Here is a 16,606-nt window from a genome sequence, read left to right on the forward strand (position 1 = left end):
TACTTTTTAACGCAAAATGGCGACATTTGTGATATAAAATTCTGACTTTTATCACAATATTGACCATTTTTTTTGCTGTTCTTGTAAAATTGTGACATTTTTGGAGTAAAATTATGACTTTTGTCATCATTTTGCAGAGTAAAATGCCGATTATGTCTCTTTGCAACCCCTGGTGGTGAAATCTATCAAAATGAGGGTGGTCCCAAAAAGGAGGGATTTTTCAAATTGACTGTGTGTCGGTTTTAAAAGTGCTCCCCCTCTGGTCAACATATGAAATAATAAGTTTGTGTAAGAAATTTAAATGAGCCCCCTTTGGCCAAAATTAATTTAAAAAATTAAATAAATATGCAGCTAGAGACGTACTGTAATAACTTGCAGTAAATAATGAAGATTAAAAAACAATTACAAACAAAAAAAACCAACTATTTTTTACTAAAAGCAGTCTTTTTCTCACGTGTGGACTTTTTTCTTATGAAATTGGGAACCATTTCTCATATTCTTTCTGTTTCTGTGATATTGCAATATATTTCTCGTAAAATTATTACTTTAAGTAAAATTATTACTTTTTAATGCAAAATGGTGACATTTGTCAAACAAAATTCAAACTCGTATCACAATATTGCCAATTTTATTGTTGTTCTTGTAAAATAGTGACATTTTTTGAGTAAAATTATGACTTTTGTCATAATTTTGCCAAGTAAAATTCCGATTATTATTAATATATTGCCAAAATTTTAAAGTTTTCCTATAAAATTGTGACTTTTGTCGAGTAAAATTCTGACTCTTTTCATAAAATTGCCAAAACTTTAAGCTTTTCTTGTACAATTGCGACTGTTATTGAGTAAAATTCCAACTTTTATCATAATATTGCGCAAATGTTCAGTTTTTCTTGTAAAATTTTGACTTGCGTTTTCTTGTAAAATGACGACTTTTATTATAATACTGCCAAAATGTTAACTTTTTTATATTTGTATAGTATGTGTATATTATTAATGTTGTAAATACAAATATTTATATATCTAGAAAGGGTGTTCCTAAATAGGTAGGCATTTTTTGGAGGTCTCAAGAAGGTAAGAAATACAAGAATGTGTGTGTGTGTGTGTGTGTGTGTGTGTGTGTGTGTGTGTGTGTGTGTGTGTGTGTGTGTGTGTGTGTGTGTGTGTGTGTGTGTGTGTGTGTGTGTGTGTGTGTGTGTGTGTGTGTGTGTGTGTGTGAGGAGGTGTGAAGTTTCCAATACGGAAAACCATTGGATCTAATAGAAAATGTCTCCTTTGCACCCCTGGTGGTGAAATCTATCAAAATGAGGGTGGTCCCAAAAAGGAGGGATTTTTCAAATTGACTGTGTGTCGGTTTTATAAGTGCTCCCCCTCTGGTCAACATATGAAATAACAAGTTTGTATAAGAAATTGAAATGAGCCCCCTTTGGCCAAAATTAATCAACAAAATTAAATAAATATGTATATAGAGACATACTGTAATAACTTGCAGTAAATAATGAAGATTAAAAAACAATTACAAACAAAAAACAACAATCTTTTACTAAAAGCAGTCTTTTTCTCACAATGTGCCGACTTTTTTCTTATAAAATCGGGAACAATTTCTCATATTCTTTCCGCTTCTGTAATAATGCAAAGTTTTCTCGTAACATTATTACCTTTTTATGTTAAATTATTACTTTTTAACGCAAAATGGCGACATTTGTCATATAAAATTCAGACTTTTATCACAATATCGCCAATTTTTTTTGGTTGTTCTCGTAAAACAGTGACATTTTTTGGAGTAAAATTATGACTTTTGTCATAATTTTGCCGAGTAAAATTCATATTATTATTAATATGTTGCCAACATTTTAAAGTTTTCTTATAAAATTGTGACTTTTGTCGAGTAAAATGACGACTCTTTTCCAAAAATTGCCAAAACTTTTAAGCTTTTCTTGTAAAATTGCGACTGTTGTTAAGTAAAATTCCAAATTTCACCATAATATTGCGCAAATTTTCAGTTTTTCTTGTAAAATTTTGACTTGCGCTTTCTTGTAAAATTACGACTTTTATTATAAAACTGCCAAAATTTTACCTTTTTCTTGTGAAATTCCAACTCATTCTTCACAACAAGCTTTTTTTATATTTGCATAGTATGCATATATTATTCATGTTGTAAATACAAATTTTTATATATCTAGAAAGGGTGGTCCTAACTAAAGAGGTAGGCATTTTTCGGAGGTCTCAAGAAGGTAAGAAATACAAGAATGTGTGTGTATGTGTGTTTTGGTGTGCTATGACGAGCCTTCCACCTTGAAGACAATTTGCGGCGACAGCACGTCAATAAGGAGGAGGAGATGGGGTTAAAACAAATAGGATGAAGGGGTAGTGGGGGTGTGGCGGGTGATGCTTGGTACGCTGCCAACTCTGAGGTCACCTTTAGATGATCAGGCAGCCGTCAAACAGGACGGTCTCTACGGAGCTCGCCGCCATACGGGCATCAAACACTGATCAAACGTATATATATATATATATATATATATATACATATATATATATATATATATATATATATATATATATATATATATATACATATATATATATATATATATATATACATATATATATATATACATATATATATATATATATATATATATATACATATATATATATATATATATATATATATACATATATGTATATATATATATATATATATATATATATATATATATATACATATATATATATATATATATATACATATATATATATATATATATATATACATATATATATATATATATATATATACATATATATATATATATATATATATATATATATATATATATATATATATATATATATATATATATATATATATATGTATATATATATATATATATATTTGATTTCAACATATACGGTCGGTAATATCATCAAAGGGTTCAGAGAATCTGGAGAAATCACTGCATGTAAGCGGCAAGGCCGAAAACCAACATTGAATGCCTGTGACCTTCGATCCCTCAGGCGGTACTGCGTCAAAAAGAGACATCAGTGTGTAAAGGATATCACCACATGGGCTCAGGAACACTTCAGAATACCACTGCCAGTAACTACAGTCGGTCGCTACATCTGTAAGTGCAAGTTGAAACTCTACTATGCAAAGCGAAAGCCATTTATCAACAACACCCAGAAACGTTGGGCCCGAGCTTATCTAAGATGGACTGATGCAAAGTGGAAAAGTTTTTCTGTGGTCTGACGAGTCCACATTTCAAATTGTTTTTGGAAACGGTGGATGTCCAAAGAGGAAAAGAACCATCCGGATTGTTCTAGGCGCAAAGTTGAAAAGCCAGCACGTGTGATGGTATGGGGGTGTATTAGTGCCCAAGACATGGGTAACTTACACATCTGTGAAGGCGCCATTAATGCTGGAAGGTACATACAGGTTTTGGAGCAACATATGTTGCCATCCAAGCAACGTTACCATGGACGCCCCTGCTTATTTCAGCAAGACAATGCCAAGCCACGTGTTAAATCAATGTGGCTTCATAGTAAAAGAGTGCGGGTACTAGACTGGCCTGCCTGTAGTCCAGACCTGTCTCCCATTGAAAATTTGTGGTGCATTATGAAGCCTAAAATAGCACAACGGAGACCCCCGGACTGTTGAACAACTTAAGCTGTACATCAAGCAAGAATGGGAAAGAATTCCACCTGAGAAGCTTCAAAAATGTGTCTCCTCAGTTCCCAAACCTTTACTGAGTGTTGTTAAAAGGAAAGGCCATGTAACACAGTGGTGAACATGCCCTTTCCCAACTACTTTGGCACGTGTTGCAGCCATGAAATTCTAAGTTAATTATTATTTACAAAAAAAAAAATTAAGTTTATGAGTTTAAACATGAAATATCTTGTCTTTGTAGTGCATTCAATTGAATATGGGTTGAAAAGGACTTGCAAATCATTGTATTCCGTTTATATTTACATCTAACACAATTTCCCAACTCATATGGAAACGGGGTTTGTATATCAATGTGTTAATTTTGGCAAAGGTGTGGACGACTGCTTTACTGGTTTTGTTGGACATTTTCATGGGTTTAGACCGGGGGTTGGCAACCCGCGGCTCTAGAGCCGCATAGCGCCGCCCTAGTGGCTCTCTGGAGCTTTTTCAAAAATGTGTGAAAAATGGAAAAAGATGACGGGAAAAAAAATATTTTGGGTTTTAATATGGTTTCTGTAGGAGGACAAACATGACACAAACCTCCCTAATTGTTATAAAGCACACTGTTTATATTAAACATGCTTTGTATTTGGCGAGCGCCGTTTTGTCCTACTAATTTTGGCGGTCCTTGAACTCACCGTATTTTGTTTACATATATAACTTTCTCCGACTTCCTAGGACGTGTTTTATGCCACTTCTTTTTCTGTCTCATATTGTCCACCAAACTTTTAATGTTGTGCGTGAATGCACAAAGGTGAGTTTTGTTGATGTTATTGACTTGTGTGGAGTGCTAGTCAGGCATATTTGGTCACTGCATGACTACAAGCTAATCGATGCTAACATGCTATTTAGGCTAGCTATATGTACATATTGCATCATTATGCCTCATTTGTACGTATATTTGAGGTCATTTAGTTTCCTTTAAGTCCTCTTAATTCAATTCATATCTCATGACACACTATCTGTATGTAATATGGCTTTTAATTTTTTGCGGCTCCAGACAGATTAGTTTTTTGTATTTTTGCTCCAATATGGCTCTTTCAACATTTTGGGTTGCCGACCCCTGGTTTAGACCGAACTTCATGGTATGAACCAACACCTAGTCCTCTTAAAAGGTGTGTCTTCTCGCTTCTCGATCCCCGAACTCCCGGTCTAGATTGTATTTTTTTACTCATCTTTTTCCCCAGGGTTTGACTTTTTTCCCATCTTTTACGGGGCGCCTTATGGCGACCCGTCAGCGTTCCTGTTCTGTAACCCCGTACACTGTTTGTTTGTCTAATCCTGAACGGGTTTGTGCTGAAAACATAATTTTGTTGTATTTGTGCAATGACAATAAAGACCTATCTTATCTATCTAAAACCCAGGGTACAAGTGTGGTCATTGATGACATCATGGGTGCAACTGGCGGAGCTAACAAGTGTAGTTTGTGTGTGCAGGTGCGGTGCGGGCCTCCAGTATCTTCCCTATTCTCAGTGTGATCCTGCTCTTCATGGCGGGGCTCTGCATCGCGGCCAGCGAGTTCTACAAGTCACGCCACAACATCATCCTCAGCGCCGGCATCCTCTTCGTCTCCGCAGGTACCGTCCCTAACCCTTTCTTCAGTCTTGCATAGTCTAGTCTTGTGTTCGGTCCCCGTCGAGCGCTCTTATTTTGTAGTTCTACTTCCGTTTTGGTGTGTTATGCAGTAACTTTACGCCTGCCCTTTGAGCACTGGCTCCTCGCACCCGTTCTCCTTTTAGCAATCTACGCCATACCGCCCCCAATATATAAGTAAATATATAAGTATATAAGTAAACATTGATTGATTGATGATTGATAGTTACTATGGTAATCTCAGACGAGGCACCAAGCGGTGTGGGTGGGGAGCGTTTCCAGCCTGAAATACAGGTGTCAGGGACAGGAAGTTCTAAACAGGAAGTTCTACAGCAGGGGTGTCAAACTCATTTTAGATCGGGGGCCACATGGAGGAAAATCTACTCCCAAGTGGGCCGGACTGGTAAAATCACGGCACGATAACTTAAAAATAAAGACAACTTCAGATTGTTTTCTTTTTTTTTTTAAATAGAACAAGCACATTCTGAAAATGTACAAATCATAATGTTGTTGGGTTTTTTTTTTACACTTACATGTTGTGGTTAACAGTATTCTATCTTTATTTGTCATTATTTATACTTTCTGAATAAATTATGTGATAATATTCGTCAGTCAAATCATTGGTGTTGATTTTCAATCTATCAAGATAAAAAAAATAATATCAAAATCATGTTATTCATGTATTTTGATCATTTTCCTGGACTGGTGCACTCACATCATGTGGTTACTTCTTTTTTTTTTTACATATGTAGCATCATCCCCAATGATACAAAGAATTGCTATTGCGACATCTAGTGGACACATTTAGAACGGCGGTTTCTTTCATTCCAAAATTTCGGCTCATTTTTATATTTAGCAAACTTATCCCGCGGGCCGGATAAAACCTGTTCGGGAGCCTGATCCGGCCCCCGGGCCGTACGTTTGACACCCCTGTTCTACAGCTTAGTGATGTATCAGATATATCAGATTGTAGGTGGGGTTTTTTTTTTTTTTTACCCTTTGTGCTCATATTTCGCCGTGTTTGTTGCATTTTTTGTCGCGTTTCGCTTGCTTGTAAAATATGTCGATGGAGAGGTGTGGCGTTCATATGTTGTCAATATCCAGTGTTTTATCGTTCAGAGTTAATATTGTAAATCCCACTTTCTTTATTTTCATGTACATTCTGGGTGTCTCCTTCAGTAAAAAAAAAAAAAAAAGTCAATTCCATTCCGTTTTTTAAGGCGGTCCGTCATAACGTTTTTAGCATTCAATCAGACATTATTGTGAGGTTTTGTGTTAGTGTTGATGAAAATGAAATATACCTGTCAGGTTCAAACACTGATGACATCTATTAAACAAGACAAGAAGCAAGGAATTAAAGAGAGACAGAATTTGTCTCAATTGAGGAGAGCGCGTACACCGATACCCTTGTACGGTGTTCCAACTCGCTCTGACGAAAGATTATTTGGACTTTCCCTGACTACATGGTAACAGCTGTTTCTAAGGGAGGGGGGTCGTAAACAGCCATCGCCTTTGGTTACAGAACAGTTCAAAGAAAAGGTCGTAAAACAGTTCAAAGAAAAGGTCGTAAAAGAGTTTAAAAAAAGATGTGCCTGTAACTTGGGCAGATCCTGCTTTCTCTCCACTTTGTAGTTCTCGGGTCAAAACTACATCTTTCTGTTGATTACAATACAATGAATTGATTAACGTGGACCCCGACTTAAACAAGTTGAAAAACGTATTCGGGTGTTACCATTTAGTGGTCAATTGTACGGAATATGTACTGTACTGTGCAATCTACTAATAAAAGTCTCAGTCAATCAATCAATAAATACATCAAAGAAACAGAACACCTTCATGTTGCTTCCCATCCTACACGGTGGAGTTTTACAAGCCTTCTTCTTGGTAGGATCAAAGACAGCTTTTTGTCCTCTCGCCGGGAACTCAATGTAACAGAAAGTTTTGTGATAACTTAGATACAATTATTCTGACAATACCGGCCCCCAGACACATTTTGTTCTCTAAATTTGGCCCACCGAGGCAAAAATAATTGCCCAGGTCTGGCATAAAACATAAAAAAAATGTTTTGACTTTATATCAACAGAAAGATCTAAAGTTGATTGATTGATTGATTGAAACTTTTATTAGTAGATTGCACAGTACAGTACATATTCCGTACAATTGACCACTAAATGGTAACACCCGAATACGTTTTTCTACTTGTTTAAGTCGGGGTCCACGTAAATCAATTCATGGTAATGAATGATCTTGGGATTTAAGCATTGAAAGTAAAAATAAATAATATAGGACTTACTTTTAAGACTGAGCCCCTTTTGGGTCCTGAGAAAGACCTTTAACGTTCAAAAACTTCAGGGAATCGCCGAGGGTTAGTAGCTGAACTAGGCGTCCTTTCAGATCAATAAGGCACCGATCAGATATGGAATTATGAGGAAGCTCGTTGATGTCTTCGACAGAAATCAACCTCGTCCTTCACACCGGTGTTTGTGAATCAGAGGATTTGTGCGAACAATCCTCCCGACTCTCATTGTGGGCGTAGTGAGCTTCGTGGTCACTTCCTGTGAGAACAGGCTGTGCTGCTCGTCCCTGTTTAGATACAGCTCAAACATTGAGCGAGGAGGAGGAGGAGGAGGAGGAGGAGGAGGAGGAGGTAGTGGCGGAAAGAAACAAAAGAAAAAGGAAAACACCGGACACGACCGAGCCTCGGAATAACGCCTCGCCAGGGTTGAACCGTTCAAATGTCGCATTCGAGGGTAGCCGGTAATATTCTGCTCTATAGTGGAGAGGTTCAAATGCTGCATTCGAGGATAGTCGGTAATATTCTGCTCTATGGTGGAGAGGTTCAAATGCTGCGTTCCAGGATACTCCGTAATATTCTGCTCTATAGTGGAGAGGTTCAAATGCTGCATTCGAGGATAGTCTGTAATATTCTGCTCTATGGTGCAGAGGTTCAAATGTTGCTTTCGAGGATAGTCTGTAATATTCTGCTCTATGGTGGAGAGGTTCAAATGCTGCGTTCGAGGATAGTCTAAAATATTCTACTCTATGGTGGAGAGGTTCAAATGCTGCGTTCAAGGATAGTTGGTAATATTCTGCTCTATGGTGGAGAAGTTTCAAATGCTGCGTTCCAGGATAGTCTTTAATGTTCTGCTCTATGGTGCAGAGGTTCAAATGTTGCATTCGAGGATAGTCTGTAATATTCTGCTCTAAGGTGCAGAGGTTCAAATGTTGCGTTCGAGGATAGTCTGTAATATTCTGCTCTATAGTGGAGAGGTTCAAATGCTGCATTCGAGGATAGTCTGTAATATTCTGCTCTATGGTGCAGAGGTTCAAATGTTGCGTTCGAGGATAGTCTGTAATATTCTGCTCTATAGTGGAGAGGTTCAAATGCTGCATTCGAGGATAGTCTGTAATATTCTACTCTATGGTGCAGAGGTTCAAATGTTGCGTTCGAGGATAGTCTGTAATATTCTACTCTATGGTGCAGAGGTTCAAATGTTGCGTTCGAGGATAGTCTGTAATATTCTGCTCTAAGGTGCAGAGGTTCAAATGTTGCGTTCGAGGATAGTCTGTAATATTCTGCTCTATAGTGGAGAGGTTCAAATGCTGCATTCGAGGATAGTCTGTAATATTCTGCTCTATGGTGCAGAGGTTCAAATGTTGCATTCGAGGATAGTCTGTAATATTCTGCTCTATGGTGCAGAGTTTCAAATGTTGCTTTCGAGGATAGTCTGTAATATTCTGCTCTATGGTGGAGAGGTTCAAATGCTGCGTTCGAGGATAGTCTGTAATATTCTGCTTTTTGGTGGAGAGGTTCAAATGCTGCGTTCCAGGATATTCCGTAATATTCTGCTCTATAGTGGAGAGGTTCAAATGCTGCATTCGAGGATAGTCGGTAATATTCTGCTCTATGGTGGAGAGGTTCAAATGCTGCATTCGAGGATAGTCTGTAATATTCTGCTCTATGGTGCAGAGGTTCAAATGTTGCATTCGAGGATTGTCTGTAATATTCTGCTTTATGGTGGAGAGGTTCAAATGCTGCGTTCGAGGATAGTCTAAAATATTCTACTCTATGGTGGAGAGGTTCAAATGCTGCGTTCAAGGATAGTTGGTAATATTCTGCTCTATGGTGGAGAGGTTTCAAATGCTGCGTTCCAGGATAGTCGGTAATATTCTGCTCTATGGTGGTGAGGTTCAAATGCTGCGTTCGAGGATTGTCTGTAATATTCTGCTCTATGGTGCAGAGGTTCAAATGTTGCGTTCGAGGATAGTCTGTAATATTCTGCTCAATAGTGGAGAGGTTCAAATGCTGCATTCGAGGATAGTCTGTAATATTCTGCTCTATGGTGCAGAGGTTCAAATGTTGCATTCGAGGATAGTCTGTAATATTGTGCTCTATGGTGCAGAGTTTCAAATGTTGCTTTCGAGGATAGTCTGTAATATTCTGCTCTATGGTGGAGAGGTTCAAATGCTGCGTTCGAGGATTGTCTGTAATATTCTGCTCTATGGTGCAGAGGTTCAAATGTTGCTTTCGAGGATAGTCTGTAATATTCTGCTCTATGGTGCAGAGGTTCAAATGCTGCGTTCCAGGATATTCCGTAATATTCTGCTCTATAGTGGAGAGGTTCAAATGCTGCATTCGAGGATAGTCGGTAATATTCTGCTCTATGGTGGAGAGGTTCAAATGCTGCATTCGAGGATAGTCTGTAATATTCTGCTCTATGGTGCAGAGGTTCAAATGTTGCGTTCGAGGATTGTCTGTAATATTCTGCTTTATGGTGGAGAGGTTCAAATGCTGCGTTCGAGGATAGTCTAAAATATACTACTCTATGGTGGAAGGTTCAAATGCTGCGTTCAAGGATAGTTGGTAATATTCTGCTCTATGGTGGAGAAGTTTCAAATGCTGCGTTCCAGGATAGTCTTTAATGTTCTGCTCTATGGTGCAGAGGTTCAAATGTTGCGTTCGAGGATAGTCGGTAATATTCTGCTCTAAGGTGCAGAGGTGCAAATGTTGCGTTCGAGGATAGTCTGTAATATTCTGCTCTATAGTGGAGAGGTTCAAATGCTGCATTCGAGGATAGTCTGTAATATTCTGCTCTATGGTGCAGAGGTTCAAATGTTGCATTCGAGGATAGTCTGTAATATTCTGCTCTATGGTGCAGAGTTTCAAATGTTGCTTTCGAGGATAGTCTGTAATATTCTGCTCTAAGGTGCAGAGGTTCAAATGTTGCGTTCGAGGATAGTCTGTAATATTCTGCTCTATAGTGGAGAGGTTCAAATGCTGCATTCGAGGATAGTCTGTAATATTCTGCTCTATGGTGCAGAGGTTCAAATGTTGCATTCGAGGATAGTCTGTAATATTCTGCTCTAAAGTGCAGAGGTTCAAATGTTGCGTTCGAGGATAGTCTGTAATATTCTGCTCTATAGTGGAGAGGTTCAAATGCTGCATTCGAGGATAGTCTGTAATATTCTGCTCTATGGTGGAGAGGTTCAAATGCTGCATTCGAGGATAGTCTGTAATATTCTGCTCTATGGTGGAGAGGTTCAAATGCTGCGTTCGAGGATAGTCTAAAATATTATACTCTATGGTGGAGAGGTTCAAATGCTGCGTTCAAGGATAGTTGGTAATATTCTGCTCTATGGTGGAGAGGTTTCAAATGCTGCGTTCCAGGATAGTCTTTAATGTTCTGCTCTATGGTGCAGAGGTTCAAATGTTGCGTTCGAGGATAGTCTGTAATATTCTGCTCTATGGTGGAGAGGTTCAAATGCTGCGTTCGAGGATAGTCTAAAATATTCTACTCTATGGTGGAGAGGTTCAAATGCTGCGTTCAAGGATAGTTGGTAATATTCTGCTCTATGGTGGAGAAGTTTCAAATGCTGCGTTCCAGGATAGTCTTTAATGTTCTGCTCTATGGTGCAGAGGTTCAAATGTTGCATTCGAGGATAGTCTGTAATATTCTGCTCTAAGGTGCAGAGGTTCAAATGTTGCGTTCGAGGATAGTCTGTAATATTCTGCTCTATAGTGGAGAGGTTCAAATGCTGCATTCGAGGATAGTCTGTAATATTCTGCTCTATGGTGCAGAGGTTCAAATGTTGCGTTCGAGGATAGTCTGTAATATTCTGCTCTATAGTGGAGAGGTTCAAATGCTGCATTCGAGGATAGTCTGTAATATTCTACTCTATGGTGCAGAGGTTCAAATGTTGCGTTCGAGGATAGTCTGTAATATTCTACTCTATGGTGCAGAGGTTCAAATGTTGCGTTCGAGGATAGTCTGTAATATTCTGCTCTAAGGTGCAGAGGTTCAAATGTTGCGTTCGAGGATAGTCTGTAATATTCTGCTCTATAGTGGAGAGGTTCAAATGCTGCATTCGAGGATAGTCTGTAATATTCTGCTCTATGGTGCAGAGGTTCAAATGTTGCATTCGAGGATAGTCTGTAATATTCTGCTCTATGGTGCAGAGTTTCAAATGTTGCTTTCGAGGATAGTCTGTAATATTCTGCTCTATGGTGGAGAGGTTCAAATGCTGCGTTCGAGGATAGTCTGTAATATTCTGCTTTTTGGTGGAGAGGTTCAAATGCTGCGTTCCAGGATATTCCGTAATATTCTGCTCTATAGTGGAGAGGTTCAAATGCTGCATTCGAGGATAGTCGGTAATATTCTGCTCTATGGTGGAGAGGTTCAAATGCTGCATTCGAGGATAGTCTGTAATATTCTGCTCTATGGTGCAGAGGTTCAAATGTTGCATTCGAGGATTGTCTGTAATATTCTGCTTTATGGTGGAGAGGTTCAAATGCTGCGTTCGAGGATAGTCTAAAATATTCTACTCTATGGTGGAGAGGTTCAAATGCTGCGTTCAAGGATAGTTGGTAATATTCTGCTCTATGGTGGAGAGGTTTCAAATGCTGCGTTCCAGGATAGTCGGTAATATTCTGCTCTATGGTGGTGAGGTTCAAATGCTGCGTTCGAGGATTGCCTGTAATATTCTGCTCTATGGTGCAGAGGTTCAAATGTTGCGTTCGAGGATAGTCTGTAATATTCTGCTCAATAGTGGAGAGGTTCAAATGCTGCATTCGAGGATAGTCTGTAATATTCTGCTCTATGGTGCAGAGGTTCAAATGTTGCATTCGAGGATAGTCTGTAATATTCTGCTCTATGGTGCAGAGTTTCAAATGTTGCTTTCGAGGATAGTCTGTAATATTCTGCTCTATGGTGGAGAGGTTCAAATGCTGCGTTCGAGGATTGTCTGTAATATTCTGCTCTATGGTGCAGAGGTTCAAATGTTGCTTTCGAGGATAGTCTGTAATATTCTGCTCTATGGTGCAGAGGTTCAAATGCTGCGTTCCAGGATATTCCGTAATATTCTGCTCTATAGTGGAGAGGTTCAAATGCTGCATTCGAGGATAGTCGGTAATATTCTGCTCTATGGTGGAGAGGTTCAAATGCTGCGTTCCAGGATATTCCGTAATATTCTGCTCCATAGTGGAGAGGTTCAAATGCTGCTTTCGAGGATAGTCTGTAATATTCTGCTCTATGGTGCAGAGGTTCAAATGCTGCGTTCCAGGATATTCCGTAATATTCTGCTCTATAGTGGAGAGGTTCAAATGCTGCATTCGAGGATAGTCGGTAATATTCTGCTCTATGGTGGAGAGGTTCAAATGCTGCATTCGAGGATAGTCTGTAATATTCTGCTCTATGGTGCAGAGGTTCAAAAGTTGCGTTCGAGGATTGTCTGTAATATTCTGCTTTATGGTGGAGAGGTTCAAATGCTGCGTTCGAGGATAGTCTAAAATATACTACTCTATGGTGGAAGGTTCAAATGCTGCGTTCAAGGATAGTTGGTAATATTCTGCTCTATGGTGGAGAAGTTTCAAATGCTGCGTTCCAGGATAGTCTTTAATGTTCTGCTCTATGGTGCAGAGGTTCAAATGTTGCGTTCGAGGATAGTCGGTAATATTCTGCTCTAAGGTGCAGAGGTGCAAATGTTGCGTTCGAGGATAGTCTGTAATATTCTGCTCTATAGTGGAGAGGTTCAAATGCTGCATTCGAGGATAGTCTGTAATATTCTGCTCTATGGTGCAGAGGTTCAAATGTTGCGTTCGAGGATAGTCTGTAATATTCTGCTCTATAGTGGAGAGGTTCAAATGCTGCATTCGAGGATAGTCTGTAATATTCTGCTCTATGGTGGAGAGGTTCAAATGCTGCATTCGAGGATAGTCTGTAATATTCTGCTCTATGGTGGAGAGGTTCAAATGCTGCGTTCGAGGATAGTCTAAAATATTATACTCTATGGTGGAGAGGTTCAAATGCTGCGTTCAAGGATAGTTGGTAATATTCTGCTCTATGGTGGAGAGGTTTCAAATGCTGCGTTCCAGGATAGTCTTTAATGTTCTGCTCTATGGTGCAGAGGTTCAAATGTTGCGTTCGAGGATAGTCTGTAATATTCTGCTCTAAGGTGCAGAGGTTCAAATGTTGCGTTCCAGGATAGTCTGTAATATTCTGCTCTATAGTGGAGAGGTTCAAATGCTGCATTCGAGGATAGTCTGTAATATTCTGCTCTATGGTGCAGAGGTTCAAATGTTGCATTCGAGGATAGTCTGTAATATTCTGCTCTATGGTGCAGAGTTTCAAATGTTGCTTTCGAGGATAGTCTGTAATATTCTGCTTTTTGGTGGAGAGGTTCAAATGCTGCGTTCCAGGATATTCCGTAATATTCTGCTCTATAGTGGAGAGGTTCAAATGCTGCATTCGAGGATAGTCTGTAATATTCTGCTTTTTGGTGGAGAGGTTCAAATGCTGCGTTCCAGGATATTCCGTAATATTCTGCTCTATAGTGGAGAGGTTCAAATGCTGCATTCGAGGATAGTCGGTAATATTCTGCTCTATGGTGGAGAGGTTCAAATGCTGCATTCGAGGATAGTCTGTAATATTCTGCTCTATGGTGCAGAGGTTCAAATGTTGCGTTCGAGGATTGTCTGTAATATTCTGCTTTATGGTGGAGAGGTTCAAATGCTGCGTTCGAGGATAGTCTAAAATATTCTGCTCTATGGTGCTGAGGTTCAAATGTTGCATTCGAGGATAGTCTGTAATATTCTGCTCTATGGTGCAGAGTTTCAAATGTTGCTTTCGAGGATAGTCTGTAATATTCTGCTTTTTGGTGGAGAGGTTCAAATGCTGCGTTCCAGGATATTCCGTAATATTCTGCTCTATAGTGGAGAGGTTCAAATGCTGCATTCGAGGATAGTCTGTAATATTCTGCTTTTTGGTGGAGAGGTTCAAATGCTGCGTTCCAGGATATTCCGTAATATTCTGCTCTATAGTGGAGAGGTTCAAATGCTGCATTCGAGGATAGTCGGTAATATTCTGCTCTATGGTGGAGAGGTTCAAATGCTGCATTCGAGGATAGTCTGTAATATTCTGCTCTATGGTGCAGAGGTTCAAATGTTGCGTTCGAGGATTGTCTGTAATATTCTGCTTTATGGTGGAGAGGTTCAAATGCTGCGTTCGAGGATAGTCTAAAATATTCTACTCTATGGTGGAGAGGTTCAAATGCTGCGTTCAAGGATAGTTGGTAATATTCTGCTCTATGGTGGAGAGGTTTCAAATGCTGCGTTCCAGGATAGTCTTTAATGTTCTGCTCTATGGTGCAGAGGTTCAAATGTTGCGTTCGAGGATAGTCTGTAATGTTCTGCTCTAAGGTGCAGAGGTTCAAATGTTGCGTTCGAGGATAGTCTGTAATATTCTGCTCTATAGTGGAGAGGTTCAAATGCTGCATTCGAGGATAGTCTGTAATATTCTGCTCTATGGTGGAGAGGTTCAAATGCTGCATTCGAGGATAGTCTGTAATATTCTGCTCTATGGTGGAGAGGTTCAAATGCTGCGTTCGAGGATAGTCTAAAATATTATACTCTATGGTGGAGAGGTTCAAATGCTGCGTTCAAGGATAGTTGGTAATATTCTGCTCTATGGTGGAGAGGTTTCAAATGCTGCGTTCCAGGATAGTCTTTAATGTTCTGCTCTATGGTGCAGAGGTTCAAATGTTGCGTTCGAGGATAGTCTGTAATATTCTGCTCTAAGGTGCAGAGGTTCAAATGTTGCGTTCCAGGATAGTCTGTAATATTCTGCTCTATAGTGGAGAGGTTCAAATGCTGCATTCGAGGATAGTCTGTAATATTCTGCTCTATGGTGCAGAGGTTCAAATGTTGCATTCGAGGATAGTCTGTAATATTCTGCTCTATGGTGCAGAGTTTCAAATGTTGCTTTCGAGGATAGTCTGTAATATTCTGCTTTTTGGTGGAGAGGTTCAAATGCTGCGTTCCAGGATATTCCGTAATATTCTGCTCTATAGTGGAGAGGTTCAAATGCTGCATTCGAGGATAGTCTGTAATATTCTGCTTTTTGGTGGAGAGGTTCAAATGCTGCGTTCCAGGATATTCCGTAATATTCTGCTCTATAGTGGAGAGGTTCAAATGCTGCATTCGAGGATAGTCGGTAATATTCTGCTCTATGGTGGAGAGGTTCAAATGCTGCATTCGAGGATAGTCTGTAATATTCTGCTCTATGGTGCAGAGGTTCAAATGTTGCGTTCGAGGATTGTCTGTAATATTCTGCTTTATGGTGGAGAGGTTCAAATGCTGCGTTCGAGGATAGTCTAAAATATTCTGCTCTATGGTGCTGAGGTTCAAATGTTGCATTCGAGGATAGTCTGTAATATTCTGCTCTATGGTGCAGAGTTTCAAATGTTGCTTTCGAGGATAGTCTGTAATATTCTGCTTTTTGGTGGAGAGGTTCAAATGCTGCGTTCCAGGATATTCCGTAATATTCTGCTCTATAGTGGAGAGGTTCAAATGCTGCATTCGAGGATAGTCTGTAATATTCTGCTTTTTGGTGGAGAGGTTCAAATGCTGCGTTCCAGGATATTCCGTAATATTCTGCTCTATAGTGGAGAGGTTCAAATGCTGCATTCGAGGATAGTCGGTAATATTCTGCTCTATGGTGGAGAGGTTCAAATGCTGCATTCGAGGATAGTCTGTAATATTCTGCTCTATGGTGCAGAGGTTCAAATGTTGCGTTCGAGGATTGTCTGTAATATTCTGCTTTATGGTGGAGAGGTTCAAATGCTGCGTTCGAGGATAGTCTAAAATATTCTACTCTATGGTGGAGAGGTTCAAATGCTGCGTTCAAGGATAGTTGGTAATATTCTGCTCTATGGTGGAGAGGTTTCAAATGCTGCGTTCCAGGATAGTCTTTAATGTTCTGCTCTATGGTGCAGAGGTTCAAATGTTGCGTTCGAGGATAGTCTGTAATATTCT

The 16,606-nt window shown here is 39.2% G+C and overlaps 1 protein-coding gene across 1 annotated transcript in view; it reads left to right on the top strand.

Moving 5' to 3' along the window:
* LOC133633792 (voltage-dependent calcium channel gamma-2 subunit-like) overlaps window positions 1-16,606 on the top strand; it is a 92,191-nt gene that overhangs the window by 60,718 nt on the left and 14,867 nt on the right. Inside the window, exon 3 of the mRNA XM_062026493.1 lies at window positions 5,142-5,282. Coding sequence (XP_061882477.1) covers window positions 5,142-5,282 — 141 coding nt within the window. The remainder of the gene's footprint in view (window positions 1-5,141; window positions 5,283-16,606) is intronic.

Source organism: Entelurus aequoreus, linkage group LG18, assembly GCF_033978785.1.
Source record: "Entelurus aequoreus isolate RoL-2023_Sb linkage group LG18, RoL_Eaeq_v1.1, whole genome shotgun sequence".
NCBI lineage: Eukaryota > Metazoa > Chordata > Actinopteri > Syngnathiformes > Syngnathidae > Entelurus > Entelurus aequoreus.